At 39.2% G+C, this 19,466-nt stretch overlaps 1 protein-coding gene across 6 annotated transcripts in view; it reads right to left on the bottom strand.

The window, feature by feature from the left end:
- Nucleotides 1-19,466, bottom strand: part of EPB41L4B (erythrocyte membrane protein band 4.1 like 4B) — a 171,825-nt gene that overhangs the window by 5,942 nt on the left and 146,417 nt on the right. For 4 of the 6 annotated variants that reach the window (XM_027644031.1, XM_027644026.1, XM_027644029.1 and 1 more), the window contains 2 exons: nt 4,013-4,081; nt 431-594 (listed from right to left, as the gene is read on the bottom strand). In XM_027644031.1, coding sequence (XP_027499832.1) covers nt 431-594; nt 4,013-4,081 — 233 coding nt within the window. Of the gene's footprint in view, nt 1-430; nt 595-4,012; nt 4,082-11,310; nt 11,330-19,466 lie in introns of those variants that run through there. The other 2 variants (XM_027644028.1, XM_027644032.1) reach the window with 2 other exon arrangements.

The raw sequence follows: 19,466 nt of genomic DNA, 5'->3' as shown, positions 1-19,466 counted from the left end.
AGGGAAAAAAAAGGGAGAACAAGAAAGAAAACAAATGCGTTTTGCATTTAGAAGAACAGACATTTCTCAACCTCAGCTTTCCCCCAAGGACATTTAATTTCAAAAAACAAATTGCAACAGCAATTATTAAAACAAAACCTTTGTGGTTCAGACAAAATTACTTGCCTGAGCAAAATCTGCACAACTCTTTCTCTCCAGGCCATTGGCTGTAGAAATGGTTGCTGGCTGCAGCAGCTGATTAAGGTAGTATTTTTTTTTTCTCAGAGCAGATATGAGTTACAGGTATTTCTTTACATAACCCACAAGCAGCAATCTTTCAGTATAGAAGGAAATGACACTTTATGGTAAATATGACAGAAAAACGTAAACCAAGCTGATTCCTTTAATGCAGAGAGCATCATAGTATTTGTGTGAAAGAACTGCACAGTACCTGTCTGCCAGCGAAATCGGTTTATGCGACGTATATACTGTCTGGACTGTTGGAGTTGGTACAGTCTCTGCCAAAGACCTCAGTACAGGCGATGGAGTTACCAGCGTTATCTTAGGTGATGACTGCACTGCACAGCATTGCATTTTGCTGTCTGCAAATTCTGCCTACAAAACAAAAAAGTATACACACACACAAAGGGAAAAGGTGTAGATTAGCTCCTACTGGTCTTGCTATCCTTCACTATCCAATTCATTGCCAAACAGTAGCAACTGATAAAGAGAACAAATGGGAGGCTGTAGCTATAACTCCTCAATGAGACCTCTGGAGATACTGAACACACTTCTTTTGATGCCTGAGGGACAAGCCTGATTGAAATACGCACTATGTGAGACGACACCACATAGGAGACTGGCAGCATTCAGGTAAAAGACATAATTGGTTTGGAGAATGACACTTATCACTATTGCATTTTCCCTAAAAATAATGCTGACAACATGAGATTTCTGGAATATTCTTCAGAAATCCTATATAATTTGCTGCTGGGTCCTCTGACTACTCTGTGTTTTGTTAACAGCCAGGAGTCTGGGCTTTTAGGAGTCTGGGTTTCCAAGACTCCATCCCTTTCCCACACTTGCTAACTGGAACATGCCTCAACAGATATTCTTGCAGTATCCAGTGACAGCCAATGTTAAAGCAATACTGGAAGTGCTAATTTAACACAAACAGCAAGTAACCATCTCCTGTCTTTCAGATCAGGCATATTAGTGCAGCAATATTATAGCAAAGACTGGGCTACCTTAACACAACGAGGAGGATCCCTGAAAATCAAACAGCTCTGTCTTGTTTTTTGGAATGGACTATTTCTCATGCCAAACCACAGCAGGTAGTGCCTGTGGTGCATGTATGACCCTGAACTGAGAAGAAAACAAAGGAACTGCAGTTCGTGTGTCAGGATCATTAGAACATGCTCCTACTGGTATCAGCTGCATTTCTTCCTTGACAACTTTTTCTTCTGAAGCTGGTTCAAAATTCTCTGCAGTTCAACTTTTAAAACTCAATCTTACAAGTTGCAGAGACATGAAATTTGGTGTTCCTCATACAGGATCCCTGTGCTCCGAGGACCGCCAGATCTTACTTTATGGCATGAGAAGAAGGCATCACTGTGACACTGATATAAATTCTCCCAGCCTTACTGAAATCAGCAGAGTGATGATAAATTACACTTGTTGAAGAATTGTCTGGAGTCCTATAATGTGTTTGCTCTGTGTAATTGTTTTACAGGATATACCCAAAGCATCATTTTAGGTGTATCTGCTTGCACAGTATGCTTAAGCCAAATATTTACCTGTTCTAAACAGACACAATTCCATTTATTTAAATCTGTATGAGTTATACCATCCTGAGAATGTGGCCATCATGCCTGCCGTTTCTCAATGGAAACCACTGAAATTCAGACGGTTCCTGGCATGAAGCGTATATTTAAATGTACCAGGTAACCAAGTTCTCTAATTTGTTGTCTGATAAAATCAACATGACTGCATATACACCACTAAATTCGAAGCTGTACACAAAAGGTAAATGTCTAAATGTCACTATCCATAATTCTTTTCATGTTTAATAACATTTCAATGTTTTCTTCCAAGCAAAAATAAATAAATTAAAAAAAAAGTGAAAGGGAAACAAGGAAAGGAAAAAGAAAAAAAAGAAAACAAACAAGGAAAAAGATCAACAAATGTTACCATCTGGGTTTGTGTGTGACTGGAGACCATTCTGCCTGCAATTCCTACCACTGACCTAAACTCTTCCCTTCCAGCTCCCGCCTGTGATGTATCTTCAAGCCCTCAGCAGAGCCCATGCATCAGGATGAACTGAAACTGCTGAGGAGAAGCACATCTCTTTGGGCTGTGATGGAAGGCCATGAAACACAGAACCAAAGCCCAATTAACCTTCCTAATTATTTTCCCGTCTTTATGCAGTCCTCTAGGTAGCTGCTTGTTTGCCACAGATATTTGTGCATAACTCACAGGAATGTATGGGATCATATGATGGATCACACACCACATATATGTGGTCTGGATTCTGCCCTCCAAGCTGCCCAGGGAAATGGAAATCTATGGGAAGAAGATGGAATTTCAGAAAGCTTAGCTTGAATTTTACTTTGCTTCTTCTCTCCCAACAGAACATAACAAAAATTTTAACATTTGAATTTGCCATTTTCTGTGGTATGGAAATTTCTGTGGGTAACTATATTGGTGTATCTTCTGTTTACATTTTACAGTTCTGTCCCCTCAAAGGATAAAAAAGTATGTTATATAACCCACCTAAATTTTGCTTTCATCATAACTGTCAGAGACAATAATGAAAAATAAGGTCCTGACAACCATTACTAAATAGTGGGAAAGGTATTTTGAGGGCACATCTTTTTCCTTAGATAAAGTACTACTATGAAAGACACAAACACTGTAACTTTGAGTTAGCCTTTATCACAATTGTACTATCTGGTCTTGGCTGACCTAATGAAATGTTGCTGTGACATATTCCTGTGTACTTTTGAATGCATGTAATTAGAGCTCAGTAGTGACATTTATACAACCTGGGGAGCCTAACTAACTCTGGTTTTAAAATACTTATTTGGAGAAAAAACACATTTACGTAAAAGCCTGTGATCAGGTTTATTGTGAAAGAAAAGCCTCTTTCTTTAAATCATTAAATGTGGACAGAACCTGCACATGACCTGACAGTGAACGAAGTTACTTATCTCTGATTACATGCCAGATATAGATTGCTGCAACCAATAAAAGTTAAGGTCAAAGTCTGAAATGCTTCATTTTGCAAACATAATTTAAAAACTTAAGTCATTTTACTGGGGTTTATAAGCAGAGAGTGTTTTTTATAGGGTAGTTAATTTTGTCATACTTATTACAGAATGCCTCTACCATTAAAGTAGGACTTAGATTGTACTCACTTTTTAAATTGTCAGATAATTGTTTTCTAGTTTTATGCAGTTTACCTTACCAAAATCCCTAAGTCATGTCTTCTGTGAAAGTTTAACAAGAATCAAATTCAATATTGGATTCAAGTTATTAGGTAAATATCGGAGTTTATACAAGGATACCATTGTAGTCATCAACACACTAACTATAATTCTTCCTTAAAATTCAGATGTAAATTCAGTGAAAATCAGGGCCCTCTTTGTGATGGCACAGCAGGCAGTTTCAGGCAGGAGGCCATGCAATTGCTAGACAGAGGACTGAGTCATCCCATTCCCTTACTGCTCCTTGGAAAGATGCTATGGAACTTCACAAGTGTCCTCCACAGTCCTGAACAGCACATTTTGGGATCGACTTCATTAGTTGTGAGCCTTGACTTTTAACTCTTAGTCCTCTGTCTAGGAAGCAGCAACGTCTGAATGCAGGCAATATTTTGTATAATGGGAATATTTAACTGATTCATACTCTAATTTTTACTTGGAATTTATACTTTTTATTTTTGAGGACTACTTAGCGCATAGATTTCTGGCACTTAAAAAATCAGTTGGAATTGTGTTAAAACACAGTTTTTTTAGTTGCACGTTCTACTTACAGAAAACTGTGGTACTGTTGTAAAAGGATCGAAAAAAGGATTAGATGTATCAGCAGGGAATGTCTTTATCTTTAAAAAAGATAAAGAAAAAGATGTTACTTTCAGAGCATAAAAATGCAAAAGAAAAAAAAAAAGCAGCAAAGCATTGCAACTACAGTGACATATCCAACAAATCAGAGCAGTTCAGCAGTGCTTGGACTAGACCAAAAAAGACCCCTCCCAAAATGCATATAGAAACCTGATGATGAATAATCAAAGCATAAATATGAAAACTTGATAAATTAATTTTACCATGTAATTAAATCTGTTGTGCAAATACGGAGCTGATTGCATACAATATACCTTCCAATTCTGTCAACAGCCACTGGATTATTATCTGCTTCCTTCAGCCAGCATTACATTTTAAAATATGCAATATGAAGTGTAGGAGCAAATTCTGCAGTAGAGGAACTTTGGCTAAAGAACTTGTGCTTTACATATTTTAGACTTCCAAATGGTCACTTACACTGTTGCTGTCAAAGACAAACAATCACACAAGGTGGGATAGAAATAAAATCATATATTAAAAAATCACTGGGGATAGCTGTTTGTTTCAGGCAGCTACAAGGCCCTGTGTTCAGAGGAGGGCTGTGGATAAAGGATGACCCTTGGAGGTTTTTTTGAAAAGTGCATGGAGACACAGAGGCAAGAGACCAAGACATCCATCTGCCAAGAAGCATGAGAGCTCCCATGGCTTGGTCCATGAGGATATAGTCTGTGGTGTGACCAGACCCTGCTGCAAGTCACTTCTGCCCTTAAAGTGATTTCAAACATCAGCTGAAATTAAAAATGTATTAAAAGCAGCAACAATCTCTGTCCCATTTCATTGTGAATGCTGTTTCCCATGATTTTCCTCTTTAAAATGCAGACATTATTCATTCATTCAAAGGGAGGACAAAATAGCAAATAAAGGTAACAGTTTTGAACTGCATTTCATGCTTTCCCTTTGGAAAACCACTTTTTCACCGTAAAGGTGCGTTTTTCATTTTATTATAGAAACTGCTGTGCATTGGTTTTAATGCATGTCTTCAACCATAATTTACTAACTACAGCTATACAACTGTTGTTTAATAATGAGGAAAACTACCCTGAGGGCCCTGAGCCCCTGAAGGCCAAAGGAAAACCTGGAATTAGGACATCAAATATAATTAAGTAAATGTATGGTGTTTATTTTGTAAGTAAAATAACAGAAATGTTGGCTTATATGGGTACCAAGGGAAATTAACAGCCATCTGTGGGCCAACTTCTGCAAATGTGGAATTAAGCTTAGCATTAATTGTCAGGCTTCTTACACACAAGGAGTATGGATAGCAAAGATACAGTTAAGCACATAAATAACCTTTTAACAGAATAAATGTATTTGTAAGTCAATGATACAGATGCAAATGAACAAACAACTATGTGAGAGAGAAATTATTTTAAATCACAGTTTTCTAGGCAAACATAGTAAACTTCACATTCCTTTTATAGTCCTATATTCATGTCTGTTAGCAAAGTGTATGTATGTGTACTGTATTTCTGATTGAACCTACTCATTGTATTGATGTAATAGCTCCTCACAAGTTTGTTATGTTATGTTATACCCAGAGCCAAATCTGTCAACAGCTGTAGCGTGTCTCACTCCTTTGAGAGACAGTAAATACCCATGAGCCCAGGCTGACATTCTCAGGTTATTAAGGGTTTACAATATGATGTTACAGTACTAAGTAAAAGTGTACTCAGTTACAAATAAAATCTTTGAGCCAAAGGCAAACAGGGATAGGAAGCTGGTTGCTCATGTGCAGTATGAGTTTGATATTCTACAGCTGAAATCCCACTTATTTTGCTGGCTAGTCTCACCAACGAAACAAAGCACAGTTACTAAATGCAGGAAAGAAAAATTATGCAGAATAATACTCAAGAGTCCACAGAGGTTTGGGAGTAGAGGCATATAACAGGAATCAGCCCTGACTGCATGCTGTGACACACAGCCATGCAGAATACTCTCTTGCAAAATCAGCACTGCAATCTGTGGATGTGCATGAGGCCAGCCTACATATCAAAACATGACAAGAAACAGTTAATCTGGTTTAGTTTTCAGTGTGAGTCCCTCTCTCAGGGAGCTGTGCTCATTTAATCTTCAAAATAAGACAATTAAAAGCTCTCTGGGTTCTAAACCCATCAATTTCCAGCCTTTTAAAGAAACTGAAAACAGAAATTAGGGAACAGAGGCAGAAAAAAAACATAACTGTGTTCAATTTAAGAGTGACAAACAGAAAAAATCATGCTCAGTCTTTAGAATTTATTTTTCCTTCCTCTCATCCTTTTTTCCCCTCTGAGAACAGACTACTCAAATGGCACAACAGAGCTTACTGGTTTGGCCCAGGCCTTGCTATGATTGCTGCTGCCAGCTTCCATAGGCAAGGCAGAGAGACAACATTGTTTTTGCCTCCTCAACACTGGCATGAGGTTCTTAACTATTGATGGCTTGACTCTTCTGAGTAGGAAGTACGTACAAAATCCTCATCCGTACAAGAGCGAAAAAACCCCCCATACATTCAAGAACACTTTTCAGACAGACAATATGCAGGATGGGGAGACAGTAGTGTGGAGAGCACCTGTTAAGCAATCAGTTTTTGTGAAACTTCATTTGGAAGTTTGAAAAGTCTTCTCACTCAGGAATATATTTTTGGCCTAACTATCCTGCATGTCCACCATGGCCAGCAGTGTGCTGACAAAAGTAGCAGTTGCCAGCACCTGGGAGGTGGAAGAAAACCCTGTAATTCCCACCCCACCACACAAGGAAAGCAGTGTCATATGCGAGTCTCTTCCTGACCCTTGCACTGGGGCTGAGTTTACTGCATGAAATCAAAACTCTCAGCTCAGAAAGCAAAACAACTCCCTGATCAGAACCTAAATGTTATGCATCCCCCACACAGTACACAGCCTCTCTCCCTGCCCTAGGAGGAACAAGTACCATACCTTTAAATATCTCCTAACTCACATGGCAGAAGCAGACCCTTAAATTTTCCAGGGTTGTTTCTTCTCCCTGCTGTTGCAGCATCAGTTAAAAGATACCGCTTGGGAACTGAGAAAGGAAGAAGAGCAGAGCCACCTCCACCACCTGCTGCAAACCTGCAGTTCCTCCAGCTTCTGGAGACCTTCAGCAGCTTCCAGGCTTTACCCTGGGATGGCACACACAGAGGGAAAAGGAAGAGGGAAGAGGAGGTGGGCAGTTCTGTGCAGACCACTGTTCTGGGCAGACTAATCTCAGGAAGCTGAATTGTAGCTGCTCAGACCAGCAAAACACAGTAACTGCTAATGTATGGACAAGCTCAAGTCTGCTGTCTGCTTTGGTATGAAAGATAACAAGTAACATCTTTGAAGTTTACAGCTGGGCACAATTCCTGTCATGGTAGACGGAGCAGCAATTGTGTCCACATGATGAGCACGTTCTGGTACAGCCAGGGAACCAAAGGGGGATACAGAAATATCATAAGCAACAAGAGGTTAGAGCTATGCTCTTGATAACAGCACAGAGAGGCTTTTAAGTATAAAACTTGATTGCAAGCACACTTGCTCTCTCTGCAGGAGTGAAAAAAGTCTTGCAGCCAAAGTCACAACCATAAAACTACCTTTAAGGCAGGTCCTGTAAGTAACTGTCAGGTTGCAGGGGCATGGCATGAAAGGGTAGTGAAGGCATTTGGTGTTCCAGCAGCATCTCACATGCTGAGGGCTTGTTTCTCAACCTCAAATGCCCTTTGCTTGAAAGGGCACGGTGCATTACCATAGCAGAAACACTTTGGACAAGTAACTCCTTGTCTGGAATATTTAGCTTGGCAAGCTGAGAATTTACTAAGCTTAAAGAAACAGTTGATTCTTAATAAAAAGAAAGAAAGAAAAAAAGAAAAGAATAATACAAAAAGGATCAGAATAGTCTCAGGGAAAATATAGTGGTCAAGTAATCTTCAAGGAGAAAAATCTTAAAACCAGTCAAATGTAACAGTTGCATTGATTTTGTGGGAAAATGAGTGAAATTTTATTCCTCTGTGGATAATTTACTGCTAGTACTCAGATTCTTGTGGCATTATTAGCTGTCCATTGGGGTAACGTATTTTGGAGATATCTTTGCCACAAAGAATTAACAGTACTGATTTTCCTTGATATTTATACTGCAAGGAAGAATGAAGAAGAGTGAAGGAAGAAAAAGGACAAAAGGGTAAGAACCTTCCCCTTTTCTTTGCATTTGTGCAAAGAGTTCTTCTGGATAGAATTTAAAATCTCGGTAAAAATAAATGCTTTCCTGAAACACCTTGTAGATGAGTTAGGAGAAAAAACTGTAACTTTCTCATAAAAGCAAAAGGAAGTGGAAGTAGAAAAAGAAAGAGTACTTTTGTCATGTAATTGATATAAAATCAGCTACTTTGGTATTTCTTTCAGAAGGGAATATTACGAATGTCTTTGCTGTGGCAAAAAAAAATACTACTTTTGGGAGAAGTGGGCTTAATATGGATATGTTCCCTTACATTTGGAGTAATGTATTCACTGCCCTGGCACAACTTTCTTTCCTTCCACAAAGCTCCAGTAACATTTTCTGCAGCTGACACTTCAATTCCATCCCCTGTACCTTGACTGGAGGCATTTATAGCATGATGGTGAAAATGTGTGATTTCAGTGTCACTTTGTATACTGGCCAGATGGAAGACAAACTTCAGGCCAAACACTTCACTAGATTCCCGTGCATAGCAGCAAGCAGAGGCAGAGCTGCTAACACCTGAAGGGGTGTCATAAATAAGACCCTCAGGATACACATATAGCCAGAGGAATATTCTGTGGTGCTTTATTTAAAAATACATGGTGTAAATTGAATACCATCACATCTATACAGCACAGAGACTTGTTTCTGCTCATCAAATTAGAAAAGGACATCAGCCAAAACTTCTGGAGTTCATTGCACTAGCGTTTCCCAGTCCTGACATTTAATATGACTTTAAAAATACCAGTTAACCATTAGGCCTGGTTTCCAAAACCAGCGTTATGATTCTGGACTCCGCAATTGTTCAGTAAAGCTCCTTGCCTGCTGTCATATGATTTCAGTGTCTGAAATAAATAATGAGGCAGAAAATGTAAAACAAAAGAGTTTCTGGTATTTTTCACCATGCAATACTTCCATGGACAAAAAAATTTTTTTAAGTGGTAGCAGTTCCAGGCTCAAATGACTGAATATTTGGATCACGTCAACCCAAGTTCACGTCCTTCATATTGTGGCAACATAACCGGCATAACAGGTAGTCAGGCATAATCACTACCAGGATGCACAGGGCAAAAATCAGACCAAACCAATGCAGTTCAGCAAACTTGCAACAGGACAGAAACTTAAATCAGCAATTCTATTGGCTAATCAGTCTTGAAAAAGGCTGTGTGAACTAAATGCCTTGATGAACCATACTTGGTGCAAATCCACACATGTTGAATCACAGGCCACCTTCTTTTCATGGCATGTAGGATTTCTTCTAGTTTTGAAATTATATCCAGGTATCAGTGTCAGCAGTGTTCACGCACATTAAAGAGGGCACTTCAGCAGAAATGTACTACTGAAAACACCCTGAGGCACCAGAAGTGAAGTTTCTGAAGAGGATGGGTTTCTGCGCAAGCCAGGGAGGGAGACACTACATGTTCAGAACCTCCCTGCCTACTGTTACTTCCTCTGAGGAGATAACACCAGGAAACCTCCCTCATAGCTCCATCTGGTCTTTGGGTCTCCCTCGCTCATCTTGCAAAAAACTAGCAGAGACAAGAGTACAAGGAAATATTTCCAAGAACATTCATTGATTCCTAAGAACCAACATGAGTGAATCCAACTGTTTGACTCATCTGACTTGGTGCGTGTTTCCACAGGACTGCTGTACTGTACCCCATTGGTACCACTCAATTCATTTTGGTAAACTGAGAAAACTCACCTTTGGAAGTCACATTCATCCCATGGTATATTTGTTGAGACAAGTTCTCTTGGGGTCCCCTCAAATGGTGAACTTTCCATTCCACTGCTCATTGATGTACACCAGCCCTTCTCTGGGTCTTGCTGCAGGATAAGTCCATCTGTCCTGGAATGTGACCTGGCAGCAGACACCACGTTCTTGATGTCTCACCAGCTGCTTGTACAACAGGGCTAATACTTTACTCTCCTTCAGGTATTTTCTTCCCTCTTAGAGGGACTTTGTGGAATCCTTCCTAACATAGAGGCATTGTCAGGAGGTGGTTGCATGGCTCCTTGACTGTGCTCCAGTGACTTCTGTCTCCCAAACAGATGTCAAGGGAGTTCATGAGAGTGATGTACTAGGTTCAGCCTCTGCTAAAGCTTGGCTTTGCTGCAGTTACAGCATTTCACAGATACTTAATGCATAGTAGCTTGTGGCTACAGTATAAACTATACGCTATTTACAAGCAGGTCTACCTAAACCACAGTAGTTAAGATGCCTTGGATAAAATCCTGAATCTTCACGTCAACTTTTGTACCAATTTGCAAGGGCAGCCCTACAAATTTTGTTGGTGCTAATATCTTTTCTATGCTACCTTTGGAGATCAAGTACACTGTTGATTTTTGCTCTAGGGATTGTAATTATGGGTTGCTAGCAAAGGGATTTCAGAGGTACTGGGAGAGTATGAGGGCAATATTAATAGTGTTATTAAATCAGTCCAGCATCTGTACAGCACATTGGAAGGAAATGTATGTCCTGGATCATTTTTACAACATAAATTTGCTGTGAAAATATTTTTGAGAAGACATTCTTCAAAAGCATACAGAATAAGAACAATTCAGATGTGACAAAAACAAGACAGTGTCCATGCTCTCACAGTCTTCAGGACTTTCGGTACTCTTTCACTGATGCTGTGAAGGGGAGCAAGCTTAAGCAGAACTTAACCTCAGCATGGGCTGTCAGCCTAGTCACCATCCACTGAGGAAAATGTGGCAAGGCAAAACGATGTCACAGTCTCGGTGCGTTGGCTAAAATGCAGGCTAAAGATTGCAGCGCTTGCTTGGTCTTTTTTTAAAACACAGAAATGAAGCAAAGAAAAAGCAGTAGGTATACCCACTGGATATGGTTGCTCTCCGACAGTTGCTGCACAGTAAGTTAGTTGCATTGCTAGGACAGCTAATGCAAAGTTACCTTTTTTGGCCCTTGGCCTTTACCAATGAAATCAACGGTGATCCCGTGGCAGGTGCCTAGACTGTGTGCACAGCCAACAAAATCAAGTGGCATCCCTGCAGATGGAGGCTGTTGTCACAGAAGAAAGTCACTAAAGATGGATAACATGAAGAGGAGGAAATGAGTATTTTAATTCCTGCCAGTTGAGAATGACCCAGGTAAGCCATGTATTTCCCAATATTATTACCAGTAAGTAGACTGTACATGTATTTTGTACCAGATGGAAACTCACCACTAGCCACACCTGATTAATTCTAAGAATAGACATTGACAGCTCATCACCCAAGTTAGTTCACTATGACTTATTAATACAGAGACTTCAAACCCAGGGATATTGCAACGAAAGCTGACTAATAACCACATAACATACCTGCACTTTTTAAAAACTCTCAGGCTCACATTCCTCTATCGAAAAGTTATGATAGATTGGCACAAATAGTGTACTGCCTGACCCTAGTCCAACACAAACAAATAGTTTGTCTCTCTATTGTAATCAATCTCTACTTGCGTAAGAGCAAAAGCTGGCTGAAGGTCCTTAAGTGTCCAGAAACTCAACTCATCACAGTCTCCTTGAATAGTAAGGATAGTAAGAAACATTTTGCATTAATTTTCTGTCCTATTTTTTCTGGGCTATTGAGCTGTGCCAAAATCCCCAGGAGTTTATACAGTTCATTATTCTGAAGGAAAAGAATAGCACAGGTAGATTAAAGTCAGTAGAGCTGCAGAAAAAGTGTTACAATTACAAACGAGTGCACTATTTATATATCTATACAGAAGGACACTTGAGTGTATTTTCAACTTCAGCATGTGACTAGTCCCAGTAACTACTGCAGCCTTAATCTAGGCATGTACCTACAAATTTTGGTGACCTCTCATGAATTATGATTTCCTCAAGTTCACGTAAGAGTGTTGACTGCTGTGCTGCACTACAGTCGTCTTGCTACTCTAAAAGCCTACTCTAAATTAAGCTTCTATATGAAAATAATAATTTCCCATCACAATATGTCACCCCTTCCAACATGCATCAAGGAAGCAGAGCATTGCTTCTCTAAATGTAATGGATACAAAACTATTTGATCCTATCAATAAAACCAACTCAAGTAGAAATTGAAAGTCTATAAGGAACAATGTTTTGCTTGGTTTAAGATTCGTGCATGAATAAATCCAATCCCATATCTAGGAAGTCTTTTGTGATAAATGCTAAAAAACCCCACCCTGTTTACTCATAACTTCACACCCTTGGCTATGGAATCATTCATATTGCCAGTCATCATGCATTAAATAAACACAAAGGTTCTGTCTTCACTGCAAGTAAAATCTTGTTATGTTCAAATACAAGAACTCATTAGGCATATACATTTACAGATTCAAACACCTTCATTGTAATACTTCACCAATTCAGTGCCATGAAACACATCAGATGCCTCCGTGTCTGTGGGATGTTGCCCTACAAGCCAGTCTCCCAATCTGAGACACTGTACTCAAGCATGTCCGATGGCTAAAGAGATTAGTTCCAGCCAATGGATAATCCAAATCAATTAGGGCTATTAGCACATAACTCACTCTCATCCACCCTTAATTACAGAAGAAATTTCTCCATTGGACCAAAAGCACAAGAACAGAACTCTTCCATTTGGGCCACGAATGACATCAGTTTCAATGCCAGAAGGCTGCTCTATCATTTCAGCAGAGCTCTGTTTCCCCATAATTTGTTTATTGGGCAAAGGATTCAGGAGATCCATTATTAAAGACATCTCTGTGAAGGCAACTGAAGAAGATTATAATGTTGCAGTGAACAGGAAAAGGAAAAGGGAAATGGGAGAAAGGCCAAACAATGACAGTCCTCTCCCAGGAGGTCTGCTTGTGGCACTTCTTCGGGGAAAGAAATACGCTGTCTATAAAATGTTACAAGCAGTTCCTAGGCCCCAGTCAGTGACTTCCTGCCCATACCAGCAGGAGCTCACAGGGAAGCCAGACTGGGAGCTGGGGATTTCTTGTGAGGCAAGGTTCCAACACCACTGCCTCCAAGACCCCTTCCCATCATGATGCAGTGATCGAGGAGGCCAAAACACTGTTGTCTGGCAACCTTTGCTGATGTTATGGTCCCTGGGAAGATTATAGTTAACTCTTTCAATTCAGAAAAACCCTGAAGTTTTTCTAAAATGTAAGAGGAGCAGAAACTGCTCCTGTCAGCTTCATAACTGGGGTATAATGAGGGGGCTTAGAGCAATTACTTTTAAAATTCTTTCAAAGGGATAGATGAAGGCTAAGACCCAGGATACTCTGTTTTCTTGGGTAATAGGGGCTGTCAATCTGATTCATTATTGGGGTTTGGGTTTTGATTTGAATTTGGTGTTTCTTTTGCAGTGCTACGCCTATGTGTGCTCCCTATGAGCTTGAGAACTAACTGTTCTTGATGCAGGAATATGCCCAACTTCAGCCACACTGTAGATGTGAAGAAAAGCCTTTACCCATACTGCCTCACCACCCCTGTTCTTGGTGAGGAAGAGAAGAGAAAGCACAGTTTCTTCAACCCTTTTTCCAAACCACTAGCAGCAAGACAGGAGACATGAAGGATAAAATTGCTCTAGAGGCACGCACAAACATGGGCTCTGCTGACCACAGATATTTTGAAGAGAACAAGCTTTATCTGAAGTCTGGGCAGCTCAGCCACTGATCCAAACACATGGATTCTATCTAGATGCATGCACTTGTGCTTCATGGTTATTAATTTTGACAGTTTGCTCGACTTGGATGCAGCATGAGTGCCAAATTGTGCACAAATTCAGGTGGTCAGAAGCCCACTCAACTTGGCAAATGACTTCCCATCTCCAACACCACCAACAGGGCTCTCAGCAGAGCATGTGCACATGGCTTGGTGTGCCAGGTGGCATGGACAGCTCCTTCATTAAAATCCATCCCGGTAATATCTGGCACTTTTCCAGAAGAGGCCAGGTGGCATTCCACAGCATGGGAGCACTTGCAAGACTCTAGACAATCTTTTGGCAAAGAACCAAAAAATGACATTAACTCATTAAATGAGTTTCATAGGGGTTCACTTTCCTGACCTCACTGGCTGTGTCTCCTAGAGTGTAGGAGCATTTGGTCTTGGGTTGCTGAACATGAGAAGAATGCCATACCGTAAAGCAAGCCATAAATCCACATTTCTTCCACAGTGATGCATTTGTGGCCAAGTTCCACAAAAACTCTGAGAAGTACGCAAGAACTGTTTTCTCTTCATGAGGCTTAAAATGGATGTACAGAACATCTACCTATGCAGAAATTTTCTCCCTCAGCTCAAAACACTTTAGTATTTTGTTTTTCAGAGGGTGATACAAGGGATAATGAACAGAAAAGGACCCTTTCTACAGAGTTCAGTGGGTTTCAATCCATTTACCATGATAGATAATACTCCTACTTTCTTCCTTCCACGACGAAATTACAATTTTTTTCTATGATATACATATCTGGGAGAAGGCATAGAAACTGTGGAATTACCATAGACATGCTTAGGTTTATGCAAACTTCAATTTCATCAGTTCTTCAGAATAACTTACTGGTTGTTCTATTATTACCAATCCTCTGAGCTATAAGAATTGTATTAGGCTCTATATAAAGTCAAAGCAAAAGATCTGTCTGGGTGTAAATCTCACAAATCAATGATTGCGTTTCTGTTTTGGTTTTGCTTGCTAGTAGAGAGATTACAGAAAATTAAATATATATTATGTTTCAGCAGAGGATTTACCCACAGTTGTGGGTAAAAAGCAGAGGACAAATCAGTAGAGGGGCCACAAGAGAAAATCTCTGATCACTTAGGTGCCACTTGCTGTTCATCAGAAAAGATTGCTCCTGCTCAGGAATTCTCATCAGAAAATGCCTATTTATTCAAACTAAATGTGTTACAAAAGAGTTGGTGCTGATTTAATTTTCTCTATACTTGAAAAAAATATATTTTAAAAGCTTTCACTCAGCATTTTGTCAGAGGAGTTTTTGGTGTCTAATTTAGAAATGACATTTTGGTTGGAAATATGAGATCATTGAAATTAATTATCAAACATTACTTGAAATTGAAACACTTCACAATTGCTAAAATGAAAAATATGTCAAACTGGCCTCATCTTTCTCCCTACCCTTCTTAATGCTCTCTGACATTTGGTTCAGGACATTTTCCAAAATACAGGCTTTTGAGAGATAATGTAGACAACCAGATTTTACTTTAATCAAAAAAGAAGAAAAATATTCCCCATCAGTTCTGATTATTCAAATGAGTGGCAAATAAAAAGAAAGTTTACTCGCTCTTTCTGCTGGCTTTACAAGTTGAGTCACTCAGCCAGTCAAAAAACAGTTTGGAAAGCAGATGTTTCCATTTTCTGTTGGAGCTTGGAGGCATTCAATTGAAATTCCACAGAACAGCCAAGCAGTTAGCATCACACTTGCTATCACACTGGAAAAATGTGAATTAGAATTACACATATATCAATTCATTAGTTGTTTGAAAAGAAAATAAACGCACAATAGCTACTCACTGGAGTCTAAATGAAATTGTCAATAATCAGTGAGGAAGAGATATTAGGAACTTCACAGCTGCGGAGACAAAAGGAATAATGTACTTCTCAGGCCAAAGGAAAAGTGATTAATATGCCTTTATCAAAAGACCTTGAGACATAATAGCTTCATCACTATACTTGTCTCATTGAGAGCAAACATAAAAAGATATACCTAGTTTCAAATAGACTTTACCCAGAAGCTGAACATTTTTCTATCACACAGATTACTGTAGAGTGGAAAAGGAGACTCAGTCAGTACAAAAAGTTGATGCTCTGCATTTGAAAAGCCCTGTCTAACTATTGTTCACTTCTATTCCTCTTAGGCAGACGTCACACCTGCTTACTGTTGCTCAGGACATGAACATGGAATACGTTCACTTAAAAAGTAAAGCAATAATCTGAAATAAAAAAGATACTGAGCATAAGTATGATTGAACATATCAGACCTGATTTACAACAATACGCAGGTTATAAAAGATTTGCTAAAAATTTGCCTTCTCAGCTTGCTGTAGGATGTAGATGCCAGTGAGTTTAAAATATGTTTGCTTTTATTTGATCCCCTTCACTTACTCTGACGTTGATTTCAAGCAAAAGAGAAAGCTGCTACTGCCATGGAACGATCACATTTTTTATGTGGAGGAGGGAGAAAGGGATCACAGGTAGTGTTTCCTTCTTCTTTTTCTTTTTTTTTTTTTTTCCTTTTTAAGCTACAATAATGTTCATGCCCCTCAAGTTTTCTGACTTTCTTAAACACTGCTAAAGTGGTGGTAATCTGTATCACTTCAGAGGCCCTTAAAAAGGCTTTGGACTAAAAATTTTTAGTGCACTAATTGCACAAAAAGAGAAGCATACAGGCAGTCTTGCACTGCCCTGTCTGTGGTGTTCGGCAGTTTCAGATGCTCTTCATCACCAGGGAGTAGACTCCTTAGGACCTTGCCCATCAGCTGGCCTCAAGTCACTGTTACTGAAGTTAAGCTCATCCTAGACTCCCTCCCAGAAACTGATCAACATTTATTTTAAAGTAACTTCAACAGCCACAGCGCTTCCCTTTGGAGTACTACTCCAGAAAGTACACTGCTTGCAAATGTACTTTATCACTCCCACGGTCCTCAGGAGAACCTTGTGTTAAAGTTTCATAGATGATTTGACCTAAAGCTAAGAAATTTTGTTTGTTAGTGTTCAGCTGGATCACTGATCCAGCTCCTGCCACAGGAGCTATCCCATGATGGAAGCTGGGATAGATTAAAACATCCAGCACCCATCTACAGAAAGACCTATGTGCGCAGCTGTGAATCACAACCTCAATCCTCCAGCTTCATAGGAAAGTCTGTAAGTGGGCATTGAACTCTCATCGTACAGGCACAGCAAACATCCCACCACTGTGCAACAATCTCACAGACAATAGTTACGGAGAATTTTTCTGATTCTATCTCCCTACAGGTGGTAGAAAATCCTCCAGTCTCCTGGTATAAACGTCTTTTTAAATGAAGTCACACCATGTGGCTGGCCTGCTATGGAGTCCAGCCAAAGTTTTAAGCTCCAGGACCAGCTCTGCTTGCATGATCTGGCAGAAACCAGATTTATGGATAGGCATTTGCTTATTTTATAATTTCTACAAACATGAAGCAGGCACACAGAATGGCAGAGGATGGTTAGGACACCATATTAAAAAGTACAGAAAGTGACAAAAATAATTGCATGTGGCAGAATTTATCACCTTTCCAGGGAAAATCTTATGCCCTCTTGATCCAAATTATCTTCTGACATTGCACCTTACCTTCATCTCAAGTTTTATAAAATGTTAGCCAGTGGACTGTTGATTATTTAAAAGCAGTGAATTAGTTGATACATGCCTGAACCTTTTTCCACTTAACACCTTCTCCTCTTTTTGGTACCTCTTCTTGCTCATGTACACATCATATTCAATTTATCACGGTGTCCACAGGTGCAAAGTCAGCAATGGATTTCACTTGGTGGATCTTTTTATTTTTTTTTGAGAATTCATTTTCAATTAGTTAAAGAAATAGAGAAGTGTTGAATCATCTGTCATACATCTACAGAGTGCACTGAGTTGTTCTGCTCAGAATACAGATAATGGGAAAAAAAATATTGAGCCAATGAATTTAAATCACTTAAACCAGAGGAAAAATAAAAAAAGTAAATCTAGATGTTTACAGTTCATCCTTTAGCATTCTCTCATTTTGTTCCTTCACTGACTGCTTCTGTAATGGATGAATGCAAGTGAATCCCCAAATAACAAACTAGCAGTCAAAGAGCTTTACGCTTTTTAGTAAATTTTAAACTAAGATTCAAAAGGCAGTCTCTGAGCCTGACACTCAGTTCTCTTTCATGTTAGTAATTCAACAGAGAATTAGTTGAAATCTGCTTCTGAGACTGGCATCCACCAATAAAGTCCTGTACTCGAACACACAGAGCTACATATTAGTTGCAAGTCCAATTTATAATGCTTTATATATTCACCCATTAATTTGGTTGCCCAAATCCCATGATTGCTTTTAAATGTGCTAAGTTCCATCTCTAGTTGCTAACACTCTTTATATAACCTAACCGATATTCAGGTAATCTGCATTTGCTGGAAAGAGGCTGTGTGTTCCCAGGAGCCTTGCACTGCATGGACCACTGAGCACTTTCTGCAAATCCCCAGTCAAACTGAGACTCGTGCTCAATTTGACCGGGTGTTACAGTGCACCCCTTCACATTGTGTTCTCATCCAGCTGACGCCCTTTTCTGGAAGCAGAAAAAAATGGTCCTTTGCAATATGAGTAAATTTAGAGTACTCCTTGATTTGACATGGAACTAGATTTATGGCCTGTTGCTGTAAGTTTTTTGTATTGAAGTTCTTTGCTTTAGCAATTGCTTTTCTTTGCTTTTTCTTAGTTTAATATGGAGTTAAAGGGCATGAACTTGAAATGGGGAATAAGTGTGCATTTGACATGTTGCTTACTGCTTTTGCTTCTTATTTATATGTGTAATAGACAAACTGCTGCTTTGTGCAAATTCTTTTGCTCATAGATGTCCATTGCAGGTAAGTTTGAGTGTGAAAATACTGTTAATTGAGAAGCTGAATTGGCAAATAGCATTTTTTAACATTCTTCTTTGAATCCAAGTCATATTCATCTCATACAAAGAAATCTATTTTTTTGTTATGAAGATGTCAAAGTAGAAAGCTTCTAATTCTGAAATACATCACCCAGTCTCCATGAGTTTTTTGAGAAGATCTATTTTTTTCTGTATGCAGTTCACCATAAACAAAGCATTTATAAATTTGTCTCTGACAGAGATGTTTTAAAGACCTTGGGGACACAAAGAGATATTTGATCTATACTTTCAGCCAGTTAGATGGTAGATACATGTTAATGTTCTTATGAAATATCAGTCTTGAATTACATTATAGCCACTTTGGTTTAGAATTCAACACCAAAAGGACTCATTACGTTGGTATTAGAGTTTGATATGTTTGCTTGTCTGCCACTGAAAAATTGCTTTGCACAGTAAGTGAAAGATCTTCAAAAGGAAGGCAAGAAATACTGATCTCATTTTCCACTCCATATTTAGCTTATTGTAACCTTGCAAAACTGTCATAAAAATTTAGCAACTAAAAATCAAATGAATTCTTTGTTAATATAATAAACGTTAAAGGGGAGTGGAACGAAAAGATTC

This window comes from Corapipo altera, unplaced genomic scaffold (assembly GCF_003945725.1).
Source record: "Corapipo altera isolate COAL_440 unplaced genomic scaffold, ASM394572v1 24b, whole genome shotgun sequence".
In the NCBI taxonomy this organism is placed as follows: domain Eukaryota; kingdom Metazoa; phylum Chordata; class Aves; order Passeriformes; family Pipridae; genus Corapipo; species Corapipo altera.
This window is presented reverse-complemented; position numbering and strand designations above follow the sequence as displayed.